The following is a 25,542-nucleotide window of genomic DNA, read 5'->3' on the forward strand; positions in this document are numbered from 1 at the left end:
GAATGTTTCCTGAAAGTTTGGCCGTACCTTTTTGTAACACCCTGTATACAGCGTGTCGGGGCTGTACAGCAAACAGTGCAGTCTCTAATGGTTCTTTATTTACATGACCATTACGACACTCCAACCCCAGTTCTCGACACCAGCAATATCGTACTACTTTTCTGCGAAGTAACAGATATATTTTTGTGACCGATTAGGTTCCTTGCAGATTACGGTGATACAATAGCTCCCTACTTAGCAATCATATACAACCGCTCCCTCACCGATAGATCTGTACCTACAGATTGGAAAATTCCGCAGGTCGCACCAGTGTTTAAGAAGGGTAGTAGGAGTAATCCATCGAACTATAGACCTATATCATTGACGTCGGTTTGGAGTAGGGTTTTGGAGCATATACTGTATTCAAACATTATGAATCACCTCGAAGGGAACGACCTATTGATACATATTGATATATAAATGACCTGGGTGACAATCTGAGCAGTTCTCTTAGGTTGTTCGCAGATGATGCTGTAATTTACCGTCTAGTAACGTCATCCGAAGACCAGTATCAGTTGCAAAGCGATTTAGAAAAAATTGCTGTATGGTGTGGCAGGTGGCAGTTGACGCTAAATAACGAAAAGTGTGAGGTGATCCACATGAGTTCCAAAAGAAATCCGTTGGAATTCGATTACTCGATAAATAGTACAATTCTCAAGGCTGTCAATTCAACTAAGTACCTGAGTGTTAAAGTTACGAACAACTTCAGTTGGAAAGACCACACAGATAATATTATGGGGAAGGCGAGCCAAAGGTTGCGTTTCACTGGCAGGACACTTAGAAGATGCAACAAGTCCACTAAAGAGACAGCTTACACTACACTCGTTCGTCCTCTGTTAGAACATTGTTGCGCGGTGTGGGATCCTTACCAGGTGAGATTGACGGAGGACATCGAAAGGGTGCAAAAAAGGGCAGCTCGTTTGGTATCATCACGTAATAGGGGAGAGAGTGTGGCAGATATGATTTTGCACGCCACTTCCGCAATTGGACGTTCGCCGAGTGGCGACATGTCGGCTTTTCAGATGAATCACGTTTAATGCTCCATAGGGAAGTTGGCCATTGGCGTGTGCAGCGTGAAACATCTGAAAGAAAACAGCCTGCAACAATCGTTGAAAAGGACCAGGCCGGAGGAGAGAGCGCTACTGCGGTGTAACATTTTTGCGGCATTTCCTGGATGATCTCCTCATTCTGGAAGGCACAGTGGATTAACGCGATTATATATCCTTTCTTGGAGACTATGCCCCCTCCCCTCCCCCCCCCCCCCGCCCCTACATGCAGTTGCTTTTTTTCTCCGCACAATGGCATCTACCAACAGGACAACGCAAAGTGTCACACAGCACGCAGTGTACGTGCGTGGTTTCAGGAGCATCAGAATGAGTGTACTATACTCCCGTGGCTATCAAACATCGAGGATTTAAACCCAACTGAGAATCTGTTGGACCACCTCGATCAGGCTGTTCGCGCCATGGAACATCGGCCGAGAAATCTAACGCAGCTGGCCGCGGCACTCGAATCGGCGTGGCTCCACTTCCCGGTCGGTACCTTGCAGAAACTCACTGACGCTCTTCCTGCATGTCTCGCAGCGGTCCGTAATGCAAAACGTTATTCAGGATTTCGCCAGGTGGTCGCGCTAATCAGACTGCATCTTGAATATAGTCGACTCTTTAACTACACTCATGATCATAAATTGAGGATAATTGCAGAATGTGGTGCCACACAACGAGGCACTACACAAAACTGGCGCTAATAGTATAGGCACATAGGGATCGCACACGACACAGACCTGTATGTCCACAGCATTGGTGATAAGTTGAGAAAAGCGTCCCGAAAAACATCTGCTGCAAAACGCAACTGTTTTCTGCGCATGTACCCAACCTCAATATGGGATTTGATCACCATGCACACGTACACAGGCCGCACAACGGGTTGGCATACTCTGGATCAGGTGGTCGAGCAGCTGCTGGGGTGTAGCCTCCCATTCTTGCACCAGTGCCTGTCGGACCTCCTGAAATGTCGCAGGTATTTGAAGACGTGCAGCGATACGTCGACCCAGACATGCGAACAACCACACGGCACGAGCGGCTAACAATCAGACGGCACTGCGGAAAGACGTTTTGAACACCTCGTGTATTAACTTATATTGTTATTCGAAAATGTTTTACTAAAGATGTATGATAACGACGACAACACTGTCAACAGTGGACAAAATTCAGTTATGTTTTTACTTGAATGAGTACACGGGATATTTCTTTGGCTATTAGTTCAAATGGTTCAAATGGCTCTGAGCACTATGGGACTCAACAGCTGTGGTAACCAGTCCCCTAGAACTTAGAACTACTTAAACCTAACTAACGTAAGGACATCACACACAGCCATGCCCGAGGCAGGATTCGAACCTGCGACCGTAGCAGTCTCACGGTTCCGGACTGCGCGCCTAGAACCGCGAGACCACCGCGGCCGGCTGGCTATTAGTGAGTGCAACCGTGTATTGGGTCATACCCAAGCAATTACTTGAAAAAAATGGTCGCGTTACCAACATGTTTTCAAATGGTTGTAGCACGGAAACTGTACCTTTCCGGACATGGGTTCCAGTTCAAAATATTATCTGCTCACCTCTCACTACAAGCCCTAGACTTTTGCAATTGGAATTTTTGAACACCCTCTATGTGGTGTTAGGGGTATAAGTCCAAATACAGAGTGGCTATAATTACGAAACAACAGTGCCGTGTTATTAGGTTCACGACGGAATGTTTCTTCGGACATTCATGCATGTCCGAAGAAACACTGCAGCGTACTTCTTGCATGTACGAACGAACATTGCATCGCACTTCTTAATAACACGGGCACTGCTATTTCGTATTTATTCGCCATCGACTCTCAATAAATAAGCCCTTCCTGGACGGGAATTACGTAACGTACGAGTGCCGACTGTGGGCACGGATCCCGGTCTGGCACGAACTTTCATTATCGTCATTCCAAATACCGAGCAAGTCAAGGTTCATATTCGCAATTGAGAATACATTTCGTTGTATGTTTATAATTAAAGTGATGGTTTTTTTGAGTGCTGCAGTGCGGGCTGTATGCACAGCAGGACGCTGAAACATCGCTGGTGCACTCGTGGACTATGTTAAAAGAAGTAGTTCCACTTTGTGCCACCAGGTGAAAATGTGGCGCTGTAAGCAGCCAGAATGTGGCGTGGGTGCAGGAAAAGGGGAGGAACGATCAAGTATACGATAACGGTAGTTCTGGCTCGTTGATTAGGGTATGGTCTCAAGTTACAACGTGTGTTCTATATCGTCTTCCGACTCAAAATATGCTGCGTCCGTAATATGACATGGGCGGCAGTTGCTCGCGACATATTCGGTGTGATCAAAGTCGTACGTGTACGTCGTCGTATGCTATCATTGGGATCAGAAATACTCTGGACGCAAACCTGATAGACACAATCTGTCAGATGTCCCCACAACCAGAAGCCACATGGATTCAGGTCGGGCGATCTGGAAGGCCACAGATCTTGAAATTGCTTAGAGGTGATACAATCGTTACCGAAGGTTCTCGGTCTTTCACCTGGCAAGCAACCTGTGGTGACGCCTCCTCTTTGCATGAAAATAGTGGAGTGGACACAACTGCATTGTTACGAAGGTGGAATCACATGTTGCACAGGGAGGTCCTTACAGCGTGCATATGTCACTGTACACGTAACAAACTTGAGAAGTGTCATCTCCTAAAAGGAAAGCGGACGGCGACAATGAACGAACTTTTGAAACCACACCACACAGTCACATAAGCCTATGTAGTTGACGTTCTCGCACAGCATGTGGCAGAGTAGAGCCTCAACTGTGACAACTCTGTGCACGCAACGCACCGTGCAAAGTAAAATGTGTTTCGTCCGTCCAAAGATTATTCTCTGGTCACATCTCATCCATTTCCATACGTGCCAAAATACTAAGGGCAAAGTCAAGGCGTTGTAGCCATATCTTGGGACTTCATCTCTTGCATGTTCTGAATCTTTTTGGATTGCCAAAGTAAAATGCGCCGAAAAATCTTTTGAACTACTTATCATGGAAGAAACAATTCCCGTGACACAGCTCGAGCACTTGCTGCAGAATCTGAGGCATGTGCTGCATGGTCGGATATAACCACGGCAACTTCATCAACAACTGCCATGGAAGTGCGCCACCTCCATCTCCCTGCTGCACCACCTAACTCATCTGTTTCTTCAAAATGTCTTGATCATATTCTTCAGTCCATTTATTGACACATTGACCCTTGGTAACTGTTCCTGTCGGCGATATTCACACAATACAGCGCTGCTATTGCTGCCATTCTGGTAAAACAGCAGTGCACGGCCTTTCTCCTCAGTAGCTATTGCGTTCGTATGGAAAACTGCAACCTTCTTGACCCTTTATAGCAACAATCACTTCATAAAAGAAATCGACATGCGTCGCTAAGGGACAAACAGCATACTGGTGTCAGAACAGGAAACATTTCACCTTCTGAATGCTTGCAGCGCCATATTTTTAACCTTTGGCAGAAAATGAAACGGTTATTTTTTACAGCTTATTCCAGTTATTAAGACATAGTTTTCAGTAAGCTTAGTCATTAGGTTTGTAAGTGACTCAATCATTTACAAAGCACTGGAGCCCACTCATGGAATCACGTGATTAACCCTCCCAATAACTTCAAAAGTACCAGCATGATCAGGCGCAGACCTCTGACCTGCGACCGCTGTCATATTTCGCAATAAAATAAAGACTGATATCTGGACGAAACCTTAAGAGGGGCGTTTGAAAAGTCCATGCAAAAATAAAAGCTACTTACGTGTTTGGGGTGAACCTTTTTTATTTCTCGACGCAGTCTCCTTTTAGACTTACACACTTCATCCAACGCTGTTCTAATTTGTTGATCCCTTCTGAATAATAGGCATTGTCCAAGTCTGAAAAATAGTTATTAGTTGCTGCAATCACCTCCTCGTTTGAATAAAATCTTTGTCCTGCCAGCCATTTCTTCATATCGAGGAACAAATAATAGTCCGAGGGAGCCAAGTCAGGAGAAAAACGGGGATGTGAAACGAGTTGGAATCCTATCTCCATTAATTTTGCGACCACAACTGCTGAATTGTGCGCTGACGCATTGTCGTGAAGGAAAAGGACTGTTTTGCGGTGCAACAGCCGGCGTTTTGCTTGCAGCTCGGTTTTCAAACAGTCCAATAACGATGCATAATATGCACCTGTAATAGTTTTACCATTTTACATATAGTAGATGAGCGTTATCCCTTGCGAATCCCAAAAGACAGTCGCCATAACCTTTCCGGCCGAAGGAATGGTCTTCGCCTTTTTTACTGCAGGTCCTCCCTTGGTACCCCATTGTTTACAATGTTGTTTGATCTCAGGGGTATAGTAATGTATCCATGTTTCATCCACAGTTACTAAACGACGCTTAAAGTCTTGAGGATTCTTCCTGACCAGCTGCAAACCATCCTTGCAACACTTCACACGATTCCGTTTTTGGTCAAGCGTGAGCAATCGCGGAACCCATCTTGCGGATAGCTTTCTCATGTCATGTTTATGCAAAATACCATGTACGCGTTCATTCGAGATCCCACAGCACTAGGAATCTCACGCACTTTAACTCTTCTCTCATCCATCACCATATCATGGATTTTATCAATGATTTATGGAGTCGTAACCTTCACAGGGCGTCCAGAAAGTTCAGCATCATTTGTGCCCATATGGCCACTCCGAAAATTTTCAAACCACTTATAAACTGTTGTAATAGAAGGTGCAGAGTCACTGTAATGCTTATCAAGCTTCTCTTTAGTCTCCTGAGGAGTTTTGCCTTTCATAAAGTAATGTTTACTCACCACATGAAATTCTTTTTCATTCATTTTTTGACAATCACTCGACTTCCTTGATTCACACGAATGTCAAAAACAAAGAAATAGACCAATATGGCTGAAACTTGGTGTGCGTACTTTCCAAAGATGTTACTAACTAAACATGACCTCTATACGCACCGGTGGTGCCATCTTTCGGACTTCGCACGAACTGGTCAAACGCCCCTCGTAGAATTACCGCTAAACAGAAGACGTAGCATTTTTATGATACACAGCATAGATTAGGAAATTACTTGTTTGAAAACTAGATAAAATATAAAACAATGCTTTAGAGAAATAGAATTCAAAATACGAATCGGTAAAAGGCGTCACAGCAGTTATTAACACTGTATCACTGGTTACAGTCTACACCTAGTATCACAGAACTCTCTTGACCTAAACACAGTACAGGATGACAGCATAGTCTTAACGGATCGGGCAACTTCTTCCCTAATGCTAGCTCGACACTGGAACACGACCAGGGATGTGCCCCTGTTTGCTTCGACCTTCCGGCGCTCTTTGCCGCGGGCTTGCACGGATGCCACTGCGTCGGCTTTCATCCTCTGGAACTCACCATGGCATCTGTTTGCAACGGGAATCCGTGCGCCATACGTGGTTTTCTGAGTGGTGACACATAACATTTTCGGGCAAGTTCCGTTCCAACCTGTCTGTTCCGAACTTATATACTGCCATGCTGGCAGCACACTACCAGTCTGCGCTGTAGGACAGCATACAGTGAGAGTGCCTAGTGTGATTCCGACTTTCAAGTAGTCGGAGCAATCTGCCTGCTACCTCAGGGTGATTTTAGCGTCCGATTCATTTGTCCCTTGGGAAGATCAATTTGGATTCAGTAGAAATGTTGCAACATGCGAGGCAATACAGACCCTACGATTTATCTTAAAAGATAGGACAAGGAAAGGCAAATATAAGTTTCTAGTATTTGTAGACGTAGAGAAAGCTTTTGACAATGTTGACTATAAAACTCTCTTTCAGATTCTGAAGATGGGACGCGTAAAACACAGGGATCTATAGACTATTTACAATTTTTACAGAAACCAGGTGGCAGTTATAAGAGTAGAGGGGCATGAAAGTGGAGCAGTGGTTGAGAAGGGAGCGAGACAGGACTGTAGCCTATCCCCGATGTTATTCAGTCTGTGTAACGAAAGAAAAATTTGGAGTAGGAATTGAAATCCGTGGAGAAGAAATAAAAGCTTTGAGGTTTGGCGGCAACGCTATAATTCTGTCAGCGACAGTAAAGGACCTGGAAGAGCAGTTGAACGGAATGGACAGTGTCTTGAAAGGAGGATATAAGATGAACATCAACAAAAGCAAAACGAGGATATTGAAATGTAGTCGAATTTAATCAGGTGATGTAAAGGGTATTAGATTAGGAAATGAGACACTTAAAGTAGTAAATGAGTTTTGCTATTTTGGGAGAAAAATAACTGATGATGATATAAGTAGAGAGGATATAAAATGTAGACTGGCTATGGCAATGAAAGCGTTTCCGAGGAAGAGATATTTGCTAACATGGAGTATAGATTTAAGTGTCCGGACGTCTTTTCAGAAAGTATTTGTATGAAGTGTAACCATGTATGGAAGTGAAACATGGACAATAAACAGTTTAGACAATAAGAGAATAGAAGCTTTCGAAATGTGGTGCTACAGAAAAATGCTGAAGATTAGATGGGTAGATCACATAACTAATGAGGAGGTATTGAATAGAATTGGAGAGAAGAGTAATTTGTGGCACAGCTTGACTAGAAGAAGGTACTGGTTGGTAGGATATATTCTGAGGTATCAAGGGATCACCAATTTAGTACTGGAGGGAAGCGTGGATAGTAACAATCGTAGAGGGAGACCAAGAGATGAATACAGTAAGCAGATTAAGAAGGATGTAAGTTGCAGTAGTTATTCGGAGATGAAGAGATTTGCACAAGATAGAGTAATATGGAGAGCTGCATCAAACCAGTCCCTGTACTGAAGACCATAACAACAACACATTTGTCCTCCATTCCGGGGTCTCCACATCCCATGTTTTAGTGGGACATAGTCCAGCGAGGGATTTGCACGCCTTCTTCTGGAAAGCAGTCTTCTCAGGAACATATCCAGTTGTTTTTACTCTAATCGGACGTGGTAAGAAGACCGGAAATATTTTATACGTATCGAGATTTTCTTTGTTTCCAAACCAATGCGTTTAGAAGCTCTGATTGAAACGCACGAAGGCTGCATAGCATATTGAACCTTGGAGTGTTCATGCACAGTTCTGTAATCCTGTTCATTTTAGTGGGGTTCAAAGTTCTTTTCTGTCTCGTGTAACTCACCTGAAATATCAGTTTAGCTACATTTAGTGTATTATGCGAAACTGTCGTGGTTCATTCTCTTTCTTGAACAGTTCCCGAGAGTGGGGAGTGAGATAGCCGTACAGTCGATCTCTACGACTGGATAAATATTCATGAAACAGTAGCAAAGACATTTTTGAAGTTATATTTTTTTTAAAGAGAATGGATGACGACAGCTTTGGATAATACACTAAGTGTTGTTAAGGAAATGATATTCACAGAGTACTCTATGCGACTGGAGACTTTTGAATTATCGAAATAAAATCACTGCTGTGAAGAATCTGTCATAAAGCGCCCTGCATATAATCCATTAATTGTGACTGCGGGAGACTCAAGAACGAAATTAGAAGCAAACGAAGCCTGGTCCATATGTAATGAATAGCTCATACTTTGGGAACATGCAAGTCACTGAGTGATTCAAAAAGCTATGTGTCTCTTGCTGAAAGGGAAATCATAGAGAACTCGGAAAACCTAGCTGAGGTAAACGAGGACACCATCCTTAAAAATGTAAGCAGATTGAAGTTATGCTGGCCATGAAGTAATACGTCACGTCATATGACCGCACCAAGTCTGAAATAAATGAAAATCAAAACAAAAACGCAAATGAAATTTCCTTTCGGGTTAAAAGTATGTGCCTAACTGGGACTACCACTTGGGACCTTTCCTTTTCGCGTTTAAGTGCCAGGAAGTTTCAAATCAGCGCACACTCCGCTGCAGAGTAAAAATTCGTTCTGGAAAATTGCAACTGTCTGTGCAAAAAAAAAAAAAAAAAAAAAAAAATCTAGCTTCCTCTAAAAAGATTTGAGGTTATTTCAAAACTATTCCTTAGAGAACTTTTAGTTTTCGATCCAACATTTGTGCATCATTAAAATAACTAAAATTCGACGCTGCATGGTATGTGAAGGAAAGTGATGCTAGGGTCAAACATTCGACAAAGGTTGTTATGGTAATATACGATATCTATCCCACGTAGAGTTAGACGTGCAGATGCAGACATCGACTTACTGATTAAAGAAAGTAAACCAGGAGGAAATGGAGGATATCACTGCAGCGTCTGCAACTGAATTTGCAGTGGACGAGGAGTAAATCTCAGCACGAGACGAAGAGTATAAAAGTTCCTGCCAAATGAGCGGAAAGTGTGTCATGACATGACAATAAGAAGCAAAACAAATAAAATATGATCTGTTGCTATAAAACGTACACAGAATCAGCAGAAAAGGTTCAGGCACTGCCTAAATAATCGTTGAAGGTGCTTAAAGCCATCTCTGACGGACGTTGTAGGTTAGTTTTCGAAAGTTTCATTCTCCGTTCTTACTCTTCGTGCATAATATTATGAGCAGTAGAGGTTGCGAAATCACAATGACGTAGAGATGTAAGAACCCATTTCGAATACTGGTAATAGCAGAAATTTTCGTCGACAAAATTCCGGGCTCAAGCATTTCAAAGTGGAGCCAGGACGCCTAACATTAGGCAACCGCATCAACTGCACGGCAGCTAAGATTGCCTACTCATCGGCCATTGTACTTAGCTGTTGTGGAACACTGTGGCGCTTGTCATGTCAGAATATATACTAAGGGCATGAGGTCTGCTTTGTGGATGCCCTTTTGTACGAGACAGGACTAATCGTGAGAACTTTGAACGCATAAGTCGAACTATTGAACGGTGTTCAGTACTATTTATTTACATGAGAACACACATTTCATTATCACACATTTTACTGAGTAAGTATGTGTAAATCTGGTTCAGTCGATGCAGCTTGTTTTTAAGCCTTTCTGACCCTCTAGCTACAGTTGTTTACATTAACGGTTGCTGTGTATTAGCTGCAATAGAAATAATTTTCCTCAATCGAAACCTCACGTACACATTTGTAAATGTTCAATCATTCCACCAGTTGCGCGTAGCTATAAAAATATCATGTTGGTTCATTATATTCCACTGTATAATTGAATATTATAATTGTTATTGTGCACGGTAGTTATTGAATAATCAGTTCACTAATTACGACAGTGAATAATTCAAAATTACAAAGCATATTTTGAAATATACATACATCAAAAAAAGTTTTACATCACCTCGGCTCCCAGAGTTGCGGAACCTGTACAGAAAATTGGAATTGAGATCAATATAAAAATCTGACTCTTCAGTTTCTCCCGGCGTATTTGTTGCTAGAACAGTCCACGGGTGTACTGCCGGTTCATAGTGTCCAACGGGCACAATATTTCGCGCGATCAAATATGTCGCCATCGTGAGCTCCGCTGACAAACAGAGATCCTGAGGGCGGGTGGCCGATTTAAGTCCCCTCCCCCAGCGGGCCGCACTCTCCACGGTCCGCGGCCGCGCGCCGGCGGTCGCGAAGACGTGGGCGTCCGAATCTATCGTAGCGTCGATGTACTTGCTACGTCCGCCCTGGTCGCCAGTTCGTACTTCTTGCTGAGAGTCTTCTTAATTACATCCAATGCCGGGTCCCAAGCCTTGCCGAGATTGTTGCCTCAATCTCGGTTGATAAGATCTACCCTGGTGCGAATTTCGATAGCCTCCCTGATAACGCTGTCCCAATATTTCGAGGTCTGAGCCAGGATCTTGGTCCGCTCATAATCCATCTCGTGTTTCTCGGACAAACAGTGCTCTGCTACCGCCGACTTATTTGGATATTTCAGTCGAATGTGGCTTTGATGTTCTCGGCAACGATCTTCGATGGTGAGTACTGTCTGTCCGATATAAGTCTTCCCACACTCACAGGGAATTTGGTATATGGCGGCCTTCCGCAAACCGAGGTCATCTTTCACGCTTCCCAATAATGCCCGTGTTTTATTGGGCGGGCAAAAGACGGTTTTAACTCGGTGTTTCTTTAATACATGGCCGATTTTCCTCGACAGTGGGCCATTGTACGGAATAAAGGCAGTGGATACTCTTTTTCCGTGACTTCATCCGTCTCCACAGCTATGCTGTGATAGTGGGACGGAGAGCGCGTCTAATCCGCCATTTCGAGTACCCGTATTTTCGGAATACAGTTTTGAGGTTTTCCAATTCCTGGGGCAGATTCTCTGCGTCTGAGATGCTGCGCGCCCTGTGCACTAGTGTTTTTAGTACTCCATTCTTCTGAGAAGGGCGGTGGCAGCTGTGTGCATGCAGGTACAGGTCAGTGTGCGTTTTCTTCCTGTACATACCGTGGCTCAGGGTAACATCAGCTCTTCTCTTGCCCATGACGTCCAGAAATGGTAATCTTCCTTCTGCTTCGGTCTCCATAGTTTTCAGTTTTAGCTACTTCACATTTTAACATCGACTCATGGCGAGAGAGGTTGTTTATCATCCACGATTCACTTCCGTGCAGGCTACACTCCAGACAAATCTCTTTACTAACGCGTTTTGTAATTTGCTGATCATAGTTTCTTGGTAGAGTCACATATACTAATCAGTATGGTGTTACATGTAATCAAATACTACTTAATTCTCCGTAACAGTTACAAAAGGGCTCCATACATATTTTTCTTGGGTGTAATACCACGTACGCAAGAAAATGTAAGCAAAAAAGTTAAACTAAAAATTCGACCACATTTTTTCGTATAGGGCTCATTTATTATACTTCAACAAATGGAAAGTAAGAGAGTTACGGATACGAGAGTGTGTAGCGAGTACTGTATTCAAGATACACTATAAAGTTGGGGAGAACAAAACAAGGGATGCTTTATGACACCAAGCTTGGCTGTTGATAATATCTGGTTTTTTGTCGTCATCGTATTTCTCTACTGTGTGATATCTGTCGAAGTTGCTGAATTCTTTTGGTGGTAGGAGGGGAGGAGGTGTGGGTCATGGCTCGAACAACCCACGGTTAATGAGGTACCAAAACCTAAGAGTAGGAAATGGTCAATGTTGTGGCCACTCATTGTAACTCATCTTTATACCCTCTAATAAAGAAACCAAAGTTGAAAAATTTAGCCTATACGAGCTACGTTTCATGCGAGCCTCTAACTGATTTGCTCTGACAGGGGTGGTGATAATGCAGTACCTGTAACATATATATGAGAAATCTGATACTGAAAGTATGCACAGTTTTTCAAGATGCAGTGGCTTTCGATATCCCACTCCAGACATGTTACATGTGATTCTAATATTTATGATGATGCTCAGTGGAACTGTACACTATAATGAATGAACTTCACATCAAGAGCTTCCTCCGAAGGCGCATTCCTGCCCTACAAATCAAGTCTCAAAACACCAAAGTTTGTTACATATCTGTTTCTTGTTATAATACATGCTGTTGTTGTTGTGGTCTTCAGTCCTGAGACTGGTTTGATGCAGATCTCCATGCTACTCTATCCTGTGCAAGCTTCTTCATCTCCCAGTACCTACTGCAACCTACATCCTTCTGAATCTGCTTAGTGTATTCATCTCTTGGCCTCCCTCTACGATTTTTACCCTCCACGCTGCCCTCCAATACTAAATTGGTGATCCCTTGATGCCTCAGAACATGTCCTACCAACCGATCCCTTCTTCTGGTCAAGTTGTGCCACAAACTTCTCTTCTCCCAATCCGATTCAATACTTCCTCATTAGTTATGTGATCTACCCATCTAATCTTCAGCATTATTCTGTAGCACCACATTTCGAAAGCTTCTATTCTCTTCTTGTCCAAACTATTTATCGTCCATGTTTCGCTTCCATACATGGCTAAACTCCATACAAATACTTTCAGAAATGACTTCCTGACACTTAAACCTATACTCGATGTTAATAAATTTCTCTTCTTCAGAAACGCTTTCCTTGCCATTGCCAGTCTACATTTTATATCCTCTCTATTTCGACCATCATCAGTTATTTTGCTCCCCAAATAGCAAAACTCCTTTACTACTTTAAGTGTCTCATTTCCTAATCTAATTCTCTCAGCATCACCCGACTTAATTCGATTACATTCCATTATCCTCGTTTTGCTTTTGTTGATATTCATCTTATACATATACATATTATACTCAAAATAAGGTTTCAATGAATGTGTACTAGACCACCTTCACCCAGGCGACGAGATTACAGTTTTTGACATAATACGGTATTGGCCGTTATGTGATGGCACGAGGAGAGATCCGAAAGCTTTCTGTTTTTCTTTTCCATATCGACCATACTTCCACAGTACGTTCTCCTCATGACGAGGCTTTGCTCGAAGTGAGTCCGACAGCTGTCAGTATTGCTGCAACAGGATTTACAGCGTCACTTTATGCAGAGGGAAAAAAGGAAGACTATGATTTAAAGTCCCACTGACGACGAGACCTTTCCCTTAAGGGATGAATTTACTGTAAGACTTCCGTCTGCGGATCGAGTTAGCCCTATTTTATGAGTTTTGTATTCACTCAGTGCATGTGTCTTACTTAGGCAAAGACGGTAAATCAATGTGCGCTTTTCCTAATTAGTTGTAGAAACATGCTTAAAATTAACATCTGGATTGGTCGGTGCACCTAATCAACAGTTTTAACCTGGAGCATAAGTTTGATGCCGATATAGGTTCACCATTCCTTTTTCAGCCAACTGTACAAATAGGTCAGTTATAATAGTTAATATCGACAGCATTGACCATTATTTGTCACTATTAACAATGGCGCCGGCAGTTATGTCAGAACGGTTCTAGGCACTTCAGTCCGGAACCGCGCTGCTGCTACGGTCGCAGGTTCCAATCCTGCCTCGGGCATGGATGTGTGTGGTGTCCTTAGGTTAGTTAGGTTGAAGTAGTTCTAAGTCGAGGGGTCTGATGACCTCAGATGTTGAGTCCCATAGTGCTCAGAGCCATTTGAACAATGGCAACTGTCGTATTTTCTAAGAAATAACACTCTGCCCTCTCTCCTCTCTTGTATATCCCTTACACCGAGGATATGCCTAAATCTGTCTTCCCCCATTCAGCTTCCACCATACGATGCGGGAGTTTCATCACCTTTGTGATCTTACCACCCTACACTCCAGAAGTTTCAACTATCCCTCCAGCTCCATCTTCACCAATGGCTTTTTCAAATAAACCTTTCGAAGCCCAGGTAATGGTTATGGGATGAAGCACACGCAGTTCTACCCCCATGATTACGCTCTCACCATTTATGCCCGTCCCACGCAATGATCTAACACACTAAAATACCTTAGGCTAACTCTCAGTTGTAAAATGGGTATCCTAACTGCAAGGCATGTCACAGCAAACCCACAACAGACTGAAGTTACCAAAAGGCCGAATGTGGGGATTGCATTCCTCTACTATTCTCCATATGTACAAACCCTTGATCTAACCCATACTGTCCTATTGCGATGTCGCCTACATATCCTCTCCATCTAATTTCTGTCAGTCCTTCCAAAGCCTTGTCCATCAAGCACTCAGCTTTGCTTAATACTTATCCTCCTCGTGGTCGAATTTTTTCTCTCCCACAGCCAAGGCCTGTTCTCCATCCTCGTCAGCCCTATTGTAAATGTCATCCATTCTCCCACCTCTTAACCTTCCTACAGCCAACTCATTAATTCCCAATGCAGGTCCTACAACTTAATGCACTGCAGGTGAACTGAAGTCTTCGTTTCTTTTTAAATTGCCATCAATATTTGTATTTTTAAAAGACGATAGACAGTTTAAGAAATCTCCAATTTACAGCCGTCACTTTACGAACCAAAAAAATATTAGTATTTTATGATTTAATATTTTAAAACTACGCTCTCAGTTGGAAAGTGGCTGTTATATACTTACTACATAATAAAAAAATATTTATAGGTGGATCGCTGTTTTCATCTTGTCTGCTATTGCTGCAGACACACTTTTGCTTTCAGGTACATTCACAAGAATGGCACGAGCTTGTTTTTCTCTTAGAATACTTGTTAATTACATGACGCTTTGCGGTGGAGATACGCATGCGTCTCTTAGCTTGCATTTATTGGGGTGTCTGTTGATGTCTTCCCTTCTCTATTCTTTTTCTACGCCGAAAATCGAGTACTTGGCAATATGGAGACACTACAGAGCAGCAGAACGATCCAGACGGCAGTAAAGGCTGCGTTAAGGTTATGTTTACCGCGGACTCGGCTCCGGCGTCAGGCTGGTTTACAGCGCACTCTAAAGCAAATTCTCCTGCGAGCACTGTTCTTGTATGGCCAGTGCGAAGCTGTTATACCGAGGCTAGTACCACCTAAAGGGCTTTCTACAACGTCCTAAGTGTCAAGTTCAGGTCACTGAACGGGCAATGACCGATTTGTGCCTAGGGTTCTGTTTCACATATGAATCGAGTAACGAGGAGAAAGACTTAATGCTGTGACGCGCCGTTGCTGCAGAGTAGCATGAAACAACACATCTAATGTCGTCCTTACCGTTTTGTGCCACAGACCTTGTTTTGCACACAAATAGTCGCATTTCTAACCTCGCAATTCATGAACAGTAGACGTTCGCGGTCAGACTGAACTAAGCAGAAAACAAGTTGTCGGTTTACAACGGCGTAGGCTCTATCGGGCGGGAGTCCTTTTCTAAAAATTGTTCAGTGTGTGTGACTGCGTCATATGTGATAAAATTAGCGACACTATGGCAGGCAGCCTTCATCAGGCCTACGAATTAAGCCGTAAGGTTGGTTATTGTATCACATACACTATATGAAAGCACTGAAAGACCTGAGTCGAAACAAGGCCCCCGGAGTAGACAACATTTCATTAGAACTACTGACGGCCTTGGGAGAGCCAGTCATGACAAAACTCTACCGGCTGGTGAGCAAGATGTATGAGACATGTGAAATACCCTCAGACTTCAAGAAGAATATAATAAGTCCAATCCTAAAGAAAGCAGGTGCTGACAGATGTGAAAATTACCGAACTATCAGTTTAATAAGTCACAGCTGCAAAATACTAACGCGAATTCTTTACAGACGAATGGAAAAACTGGTAGATGCGGACCTCGGGGAGGATCAGTTTGGATTCCGTAGAAATGTTGGAACACGTGAGGCAATACTGACCTTACGACTTATCTTAGAAGAAAGATTAAGAAAAGGCAAACCTACGTTTCTAGCATTTGTAGACTTAGAGAAAGCTTTTGACAATGTTGACTGGAATACTCTCTTTCAAATTCTAAAGGTGGCAGGGGTAAAATAGAGGGAGCGAAAGGCTATTTACAATTTATACAGAAACCAGATGGCAGTCATAAGAGTCGAGGGGCATGAAAGGGAAGCAGTGGTTGGGAAAGGAGTGAGACAGGGTTGTAGCCTCTCCCCGATGTTATTCAATCTGTATATTGAGCAAGCAGTAAAGGAAACAAAAGAAAAATTTGGAGTAGGTATTAAAATTCATGGAGAAGAAGTAAAAACTTTGAGATTCGCCGATGACATTGTAATTCTGTCAGAGACGGCAAAGGACTTGGAAGAGCAGTTGAACGGAATGGACAGTGTCTTGAAAAGAGGATATAAGATGAACATCAACAAAAGCAAAACGAGGATAATGGAATGTAGTCAAATTAAATCGGGTGATGCCGAGGGAATTAGATTAGGAAATGAGACACTTAAAGTAGTAAAGGAGTTTTGCTATTTAGGAAGTAAAATAACTGATGATGGTCGAAGTAGAGAGGATATAAAATGTAGACTGGCAATGGCAAGGAAAGCGTTTCTGAAGAAGAGGAATTTGTTAACATCGAATATAGATTTATGTATCAGGAAGTCGTTTCTGAAAGTATCTGTTTGGAGTGTAGCCATGTATGGAAGTGAAACATGGACGATAACTAGTTTGGACAAGAAGAGAATAGAAACTTTCGAAATGTGGTGCTACAGAGGAATGCTGAAGATTAGATGGGTGGATCACGTAACTAATGAGGAGGTATTGAATAGGATTGGGGAGAAGAGAAGTTTGTGGCAGAACTTGACTAGAAGAAGGGATCGGTTGGTAGGACATGTTTTGAGGCATCAAGGGATCACAAATTTAGCATTGGAGGGCAGCGTGGAGGGTAAAAATCGTAGAGGGAGACCGAGAGATGAGTACACTAAGCAGATTCAGAAGGATGTAGGTTGCAGTAGGTACTGGGAGATGAAGCAGCTTGCACAGGATAGAGTAGCATGGAGAGCTGCATCAAACCAGTCTCAGGACTGAAGACAACAACAACAACATTATATGATCAAAAATATCCAGATACCCTGAGCAGTTCAGAACTGACGACTAGATGTCACAAGAGGCGAACACACCAGTATAAACCTAGGCGGCGAGTAATGCGTTGTCAGAAGACAAGCACTAACAACAGTCTAGAGAGCTCAGTGACTTCGAACGTGGACCAGTCACTGGTTGACGACATATGGAACTTTGGCCGTGAGTCGTGTACGGATAGTCAAATGGTAGCCAGCTCGGTAGCTCAGCGTGTTCGGGCAGAGCGTTAGCTGCCCTCTGTAATAAAAAAAAAAAAAAAACTGAGCGAGCGGGTCGACAATGAAGTAGAAAGGGTGTCATGGGACGTCCGCCCAGAATAAATGCTACGAGCAAAACGAGATCAGGGGAGAAAAAAAATAATAATAAGAGAACGACTCGCGATAAGAGGGAAATGCGGTACAACACTAATTTTTATTGTTGTCTTTCGGTTCTACAGCTGATGGTTGTCTATATTCGCAACTGCGATTACATGTAATGCATTTCATAACGACTGTAGTGGCCGCAGTGACTGTTCCTTTGGACATGTATGCACGTCCAAAGGAACGTCACACTATTATTCAGAGTAACACAGGCTGTGCTATATCGTACTCACTGGATGTCACATGCGTAATAATTCCATCGAGGACGGTGCAATCCTTCTAAAGCTGCTCGAGCCGGCTGTTGGCGGTGTGAATGTGGATTGACAACGCAGTTAAACCAAGACCAGACAGATCTCATGAACTGGCAGACAGGGACTATCGAGCCCATGCAGTGGGTGATGTTGCAAATAGCATGAATCCAGTGGGAGAAATCGCTCGTGCGTTCCAAAGTGCTGCCAGCAGTCCGACTACTACAATGAGTGCGCGGCTCCACCCCGATAGCTGAGCGCTCAGCACGACCCAATGCCGCGCAAAGAGGTCCGGGTTCGATTCCCGGCTAGGTCGGAGATTTTCTCCGCTCAGGGACTGGGTGTTGGGTTTTCATCATCATCATTATCATCATCTCATCCCCATCGACGCGAAAGTCGCCGAAGTGGCGCCAACTCGAAAGACTTGCAACAGGCGACCGGTCTACCCGACGGGAGGCCTTAGCCACACGACATTTCATTTCAATGACTATGCATAGGGAGTTACGAATGGAGTACAATAATCTAGCAGTTTCTCCTAAGCCACACATTTATATAGTCAGCGCTAAGCGATGCTTCAGTTAGTGTAATGAGCAACGCCACTGGTCAGTGGATGACTGAAATCGGGTGATTCGAAGTGTGGCAATCTGATGGAGGATTAGAGTTTGCCGAATGGCTGGAGAACGTTACTCGCCGCGTAGTGCCAGCAGTGAAGTATAGTGGAGCTGATGTTACAGTTTGGGGTGTTTTTCACGGTTAGGGTGTGGTACCCACAATGCGCTTAAAAAACACAAAGTGCGGAAGGATATATAGACACTTAACAGCATTGCTCTTTGCGTACTTTAGAGGAAGAAGACTGAATGTATCAGCACGACAATACACCCTGTCATAACGCAACACCTTTGAGGCAATGGTCCGTAGACAACAACATTCCTGATATGGACTGGCCCGTCCAGCGTCCCGATTTGAACCCAATGTATCACCTTCGAGATGAATTAGATTGTCGACTTCGCTCCAGATATCACCGCCCAACATCAATACTTTCTCTGGCTACAGAGCTGAAGAAGAATGGACTGAAATTCCTCCATAGATTTTCAGGGAGATCACTCAAAGCGTCCCCAACCGATTTCATTGCATCATAAAGACGAAGGGTGCACACATCCCACATTAATGTCTTATACACTACTGGCCATTAAAATTGCTGCACCACGAAGATGACGTGGTACAGACGAGAAAGTTAACCGACCGGAAGAAGATGCTGTAATATGCAAATGATTAGCTTTTCAGAGCATTCACGCAAGGTTGGCGCCGGTGGCGACACCTACAACATGCTGACATTAGGAAAGTTTGCAACCAATTTCTCATACACAAACAGCAGTTAACCGGCGTTGCCTGGTGAAACGTTGTTGTGATGCCACGTGTAAGGAGGAGAAATGCGTACCATCACCTAACCGACTTTGATAAAGGTCGGATTGTAGCCTATTGAGATTGCGGTTTATCGTATCGCGACATTGCTGCTCGCGTTGGTCGAGATTCAATGAGTGTTAGCAGAATATGGAATCGGTGGGTTCAGGAGGGTAATACGGAACGCCGTGCTGGACCCCAACGGCCTCGTATCACTAGCAGTCCAGATGACAGGCATCGTATCCGCATGGCTATAATGGATCGTACAGCCACGTCTCGATCCCTGAGACAACAGATGGAGACGGTTGCAAGACAACAACCATCTGTACGAACAGTTTGACGTCGTTTGCAGCAGCATGGACTGTCAGCTCGGAGACCGTGGCTGCGGTTACCCTTGACGCTGCTTCACAGGCAGGAGCGCCTGCGACGGTGTACTCAACGACGAACCTGGGTGCACGAATGACAAAACACCATTTTTTCGGATGAATCCAAGTTCTGTTTACAGCGTCATGATGGTAGCATCCGTATTTGACGACATCGCGGTGAACGCACATTGGAAGCGTGTATTCGTCATCGCCATACTGGCGTGTCATGGTATGGGGTGCCATTGGTTACACGTCTCGGTCACCTCTTGTTCGCATTGACGGCGCTTTGAACAGTGGAAGTTACATTTCAGATGTTTTACGACCCGTGGCTCTACCCTTCATTCGATCCCTGCGAAACCCCACATTTCAGCAGGTTAATGCACGACCGCATGTTGCAGGTCCTGTACGGGCCTTTCTGGATGCAGACCATGTTCGACTGATGCCCTGGCCAGCACATTCTCCAGATCTCTCACCAACTGAAAACGTCTGGTCAATGGTGCCCGAACAACTAGCTCGTCACAATACGCCAGTCACTACTCTTGATGAACTGTGGTGTCGTGTTGAAGCTGCATGGGCAGCTGTACCTGTACACGTCATCCAAGCTCTGTTTGACTCAATGCCCAGGCGTATCAAGGCCGTTATTACGGCCAGAGGTGGTTGCTGTGGGTACTGATTTCTCAGGATCTATGCACCCAAAATGCGTGAAAATGTAATCACATGTCAGTTCTAGTATAATATATTTGTCCAATGAATACCCGTTTATCATCTGCATTTCTTCTTGGTGTAGCAATTTTAATGGCCAGTAGTGTAATACGTGCTCGGATAGTTTCGATCAAATGGTGTGTGATGCTGTCACACACTCATTATAATTTTATTGAAATGATGCTAGTAGTTCCTCACAACGATAACTGCCTAAACAGACTCAGCAATGTGAGAGGCGGAAGTCGTTCACTTCTTTACTAGTCTAAAGCTTGGAAGCGCCAGAGTATTCGACTCCGTCTGAGACGCCCACCAATGCCACTTTCACTGTTGTTACAGATTTGAGCCACAGTCACGTAGCATCTCCCATGTCCTTCAGACTATCATGCTGCGGTCATCCACTCTGGTGAAGAAAGTGCCCCCGAACCAAAGGTATAGGTGTTACCGACACCATCTGGTGAGGAAGTACATATACGTAGCCAGCATTAGAGCACAGTCCCGCAACTGTATTGCTTGCCTGCTGGCGTTGTAAGTTGTACTCTAGGAATAATACGGTGCCGAAAGTGCTTTTTTATGTACAGTGCAACAATTTTGTGAGAGTTACAAACTTAAATTATTTTCTGTGTTAGTTTTAAAAGAAGGACCAAAATAGTCAGCGAAGAATTTAATGTTAAGCATAAATTTCAAAATGAGAGCAAAGGTTCTTCATGCTGTTCGTTTGAAAACGAGCACGAGAAGCTCGGAAAGTTAAAAGTAGGAAGAAGCAATAATTTCAGCTCTTTTTTTACTGATGTGCAGTACTACTAAAAATTTAGAAAAGTCAGCGAGAATGTGCGGAAAATAGATCGAAAAGCCTGTGTAGACCGGGCGCACTGGCCGCTGCCTGGGAGAGAGCGCTTTGGAGCAGCCTTGTGGGTGCCTCGACCGTCAGTGCGGCTGCTCTGGCGTGGGAAAGAAGGAAGTGCAAGACGTGTGCGTCGCATTCTCGCACTCGTGCCTGCGAGCAAACTTTGATGCTTACCTGGTTGAAGATGAGGAAGATGTAATCTAATGGTATGGAGCTGATGAGGTCGAGGAAGAACCACGTCCTCAGGTAGTGCTTCGCGATCAGCTTTGGGTCAAGGATGACTTGTTCCGCGTTGTCCTGCTGCATGATACCTGAAACAAGGCACGGCCACCTGTAGTAAATCGTTGCACGGATTAAGCGGTCCCTAGACGGTCAGCATTACTCTACAATAATACTGTGCAATGTTACTGAGGTTCCCCCTAAACTGCTCAATAAACATGTACAATAAAATTGTGGAATATTACGTCTGGTTCGAAATGTTGGACGATCAAGCTGCTACTGCTGTCGTAAGTGTTGTATTTAGTTGCTAGGAGAAAAAAAAGGTAAATTAAAAATTGGTATTAGGAATGTCAAAAACTCACGCATGGAAAATTAATGAATGAACAACAGTTGTACGAGACAAACGATTATAAAAACTTTTTACGCGCCGATGGTCCAGCGCTCGAACATTACTTGAAAAGGTTGCTCCGACGATGAAACAACAAAGTGCTTTCTTTAAGTCTCTTAATCGTTTAGTTTCCCTTCTCTTTTTTGTTTTTTGCTGTTTTTTGTTTTACACGGTCTTCAATGTTTTTTAAGTGACCAGTAATCCAGCTGCCCACTCTCATGTACAAAACAGTTCCAGTTCAGTTACTTACGTAGTTACATGTTCCATAGACCATGTGCACGATTCTGATATCTAAATGGTGTGAAACGAGTCAGTTTACAGGATATGTATGCATGATTAGTGATAACATTAATTATCACATTATTATTTTTTCGTTTTTATACAGAAATTCATTAATGGAATAGAAGGAGTTATCCAAGAGAACATATTTTAAGTTAGATCTAAAACTTACTCTACTACTGTCAGACATTTTATGGTGTTGGGCAATTGTCAAATTGTTGCTGCATACTGAACTTTCTGAGCCATTGACTGCTTCTGAACGCCCTATCTAAAGATAAGTCTGACCACCTCGAAAACTACACTGAGGGAAGCCGCGCGGGGTAGCTGCGCGGTTTCAGGCGCCTTTTAACGGTCAGCGCGGCTCCCCGCATCGGAGGTGCGAGTCCTTCCTCGGGCATGGGTGTATGTGTCTTCCTTAGCGTTAATTAGTTTAAGGTAGATTAAATAGTATGTAGCTTAGGGAACGATGACCTCAACAGTTCGGTCCCATAAGACCTTACCACAAATTTCCAATTTCCACTTAGGGACCTCGAAAATAGCGAAAATAACTGCAGTGAGATCCGATATGCGAATGATCCAAGTTTGGTGCGAATGCGCTTGCCCACAGACCCTGCACTGGAGTTTGCGATCGGACAGTGGATCCTATCTAAAAGGCGCATAGTGTACGATTCATACAGGTGACGATCACATCTCGACTCAATGAGGTCTTTAGCAGGAGCAGAATGCCAGGTCGACCTATTAGACGACATTTCTCAAAGTGAAGACATTTTGAAAGGGGGGCTAGTCACCGGCATGAAACGGCAGGCTGGTCGACACACCGTGTAGCACGCCAGGTATATCGTTCGAAGTGATCCGTCGGACGATGTTGGGAGCAGCGGACACGAGCTGACACCCGCGTGCGATATATCGGGCTTGGAACGACCAGGAAGACAACGGAGCGGGAGGATCAACGGATAGTGCAGCAGATGATCAAGGATCCTGTCCAAGCAGGCGCAAGGGTGCCAAATTATTCCACGAACCATTTCCAGACGCCTTGTGGATGCGGATTTGCAGTCCAGGTGCCCTTGTGGTGTACTGCCGTTACCACCGAGGCATCGACGACTCTGTCTACAGTGGTACCAAGTGAGACCGACCTGGACTGTTACAGACTGGCAAAACGTGTCGTTTAGTGATGAATCATGATTCATTTTGGGGACGGCTGATAACCTCATACTTTTGTGGAGGCAGCCTGATGAAGGGTACAGCTCCATCCACGCTGTCGCACACAGAAACACGTGCACAGGTTACGATAGCCGGTTACGTGGAACCTTAACGCGCCAGCGTTATGTTTAGGAAATTCTTCAGTCTCATGCGGGATCTTTCCCCTTTTCCAGCAAGATAATGCTCGTTCGCAAGCAGTTCTAGTTCCACAAGGTTTCCTACGTCATGTTCCGACTCCTCCATGGCCGGCCTGCTCCCTGGACTTTCCCACTATAGAGCACATGTGGCGCCAGTTGAAACGCCAGATGTCGCTGTGTCACTCTGTACATGATTTGGAGGTAGCTGTTCAAGATTTGTGAGCCAGTCTGCCTCAGGACACATCAGATATCTAATCAACTCGGTGCCGGACCGTGTTGTAGCACGTATTGCAGGAAAATGTGATCCAAAAGGTTACTGATATTGCATTGTACTTACCTACCTGTACTCACAGAGAGAGCAAAGGACCTGGAAGAGCAGTTGAACGGAATGGACAGTGTCTTGAAACTAGGAATAAGACGAACATCAACAAAAGCAAAACGAGGATAATAGAATGTAGTCGCATTAAATCAGGTGATGCTAAGGGAGTTAGATTAGGAAATGAGACACTTAAAGAAGTAAACTGTTATATGAGTTTTGCTATTTGGGGGGTAAAATAACTGATGGTAGTCGAAGTAGATGGGATATAAAATGTAGACTGGCAATGGCAAGGAAGGCGTTACTGAAGAAGAGAAATTTGTTGACATCTAGTATACATTTCAGTGTCAGGAAGTCGTTTTCAAAGTATTTGTATGGAATGTAGCCATCTATGGAAGTGAAACATGGACGATAAACAGTTTGGACAAGAAGAGAATAGAAGCTTTCGAAATGTGGTGCTACAGAGGAATGCTGAAGATTAGATGGGTGGATCACGTAACTAATGAGGAGGTATTGAATAGGATTGGGGAGAAGAGAAATTTGTGGCACAACTTGACTAGAAGAAGGGATCAGTTGGTAGGACATGTTCTGAGGCATCAAGGGATCATAAATTTAGCACTAGAGGGCAGCGTGGAGGGTAAAAATCGTAGAGGGAGACCAAGAGATGAACGCACTAAGCAGATTCAGAAGGATGTAGTTTGCAGTAGGTACTGGGAGATGAAGCAGCTTGCACAGGATAGAGTAGCATGGAGAGCTTCACCAAACCAATCTCTGGACTGAAGATCACAACAACAACAACAACTCACTGTATTTCTTCACATGTCTTGATTCTGGGTTGAAGTTGTAAGTAGGTTGTTTAGGTTTTTTATATTGGTAATGCCACGTAGCGCTCTGTATGAAAATCACTGGCTGTGCTGTGTGCAGTCAGTGGCTGGTTGGCATTGTTGTAATACTCGCCATTGTAGCGTTGGGGAGTTGGCTGTTAACAGCGCGTAGCGTTGCGCAGTTGGAGGTGAGAAGCCAGCAGTGGTGAGAGAAATGGCGGAGTTTTGATATTTGTAAGACTGGATGTCATGAACTGCTATATATATTATCACTTTTGAACACTATTGAGGTAAATACATTGTTTGTTCTCCATCAAAATCTTTCATTTGCTAACTATGTCTATCAGTAGTTAGTGCCTTCAGTAGTTTGAATCTTTTATTTAGCTGGCAGTAGTGGCGCTCGCTGTATTGCAGTAGTTCGAGTAACGAAGATTTTTGTGTGGTAAGTGATTTCTGAAATGTATAGATTAATGTTAGTCAGGGCCATTCTTTTGTAGGGATTTTTGAAAGTCAGACTGCGTTGCGCTAAAATTATTGTGTGTCAGTTTAAGCACAATCTTGTATAATTGTTCAAACGGGACGTTTCAAAGTGAATTGCTCATTTGTATGATTATGTGTAATAAATTTCATTTCGATCCGATGCTCTGCTCTTGGTGCTGTTTTCCGTGTTCCCGAGTATATATAACTTAAGTGACCTCTCGCAGTTGCTTGTACTTATATTGAATCACTGTACAGCCATAGTCTTCTACAGTATCCATAATGATTATGCTCAGTCAAGATGACGTTTCCTGTGGATTCCCTAAATCACTTGAAAGTGACTGCTGACGGAGCTCCTTCGATGAGGGGACGAACGATTCTTCTGTAGATCTATTTCAATAGGAGCAACTA

At 43.8% G+C, this 25,542-nt stretch overlaps 1 protein-coding gene across 3 annotated transcripts in view; it reads right to left on the reverse strand.

The window, feature by feature from the left end:
* Window positions 1-25,542, reverse strand: part of LOC126271925 (potassium/sodium hyperpolarization-activated cyclic nucleotide-gated channel 2) — a 2,360,296-nt gene that overhangs the window by 195,758 nt on the left and 2,138,996 nt on the right. For all 3 annotated transcript variants that reach the window (XM_049974334.1, XM_049974335.1, XM_049974333.1), the window contains one exon: window positions 21,466-21,602. In XM_049974334.1, the coding sequence (XP_049830291.1) occupies window positions 21,466-21,602 (137 nt within the window). The remainder of the gene's footprint in view (window positions 1-21,465; window positions 21,603-25,542) is intronic.

This window comes from Schistocerca gregaria, chromosome 5 (genome assembly GCF_023897955.1).
Source record: "Schistocerca gregaria isolate iqSchGreg1 chromosome 5, iqSchGreg1.2, whole genome shotgun sequence".
NCBI lineage: Eukaryota > Metazoa > Arthropoda > Insecta > Orthoptera > Acrididae > Schistocerca > Schistocerca gregaria.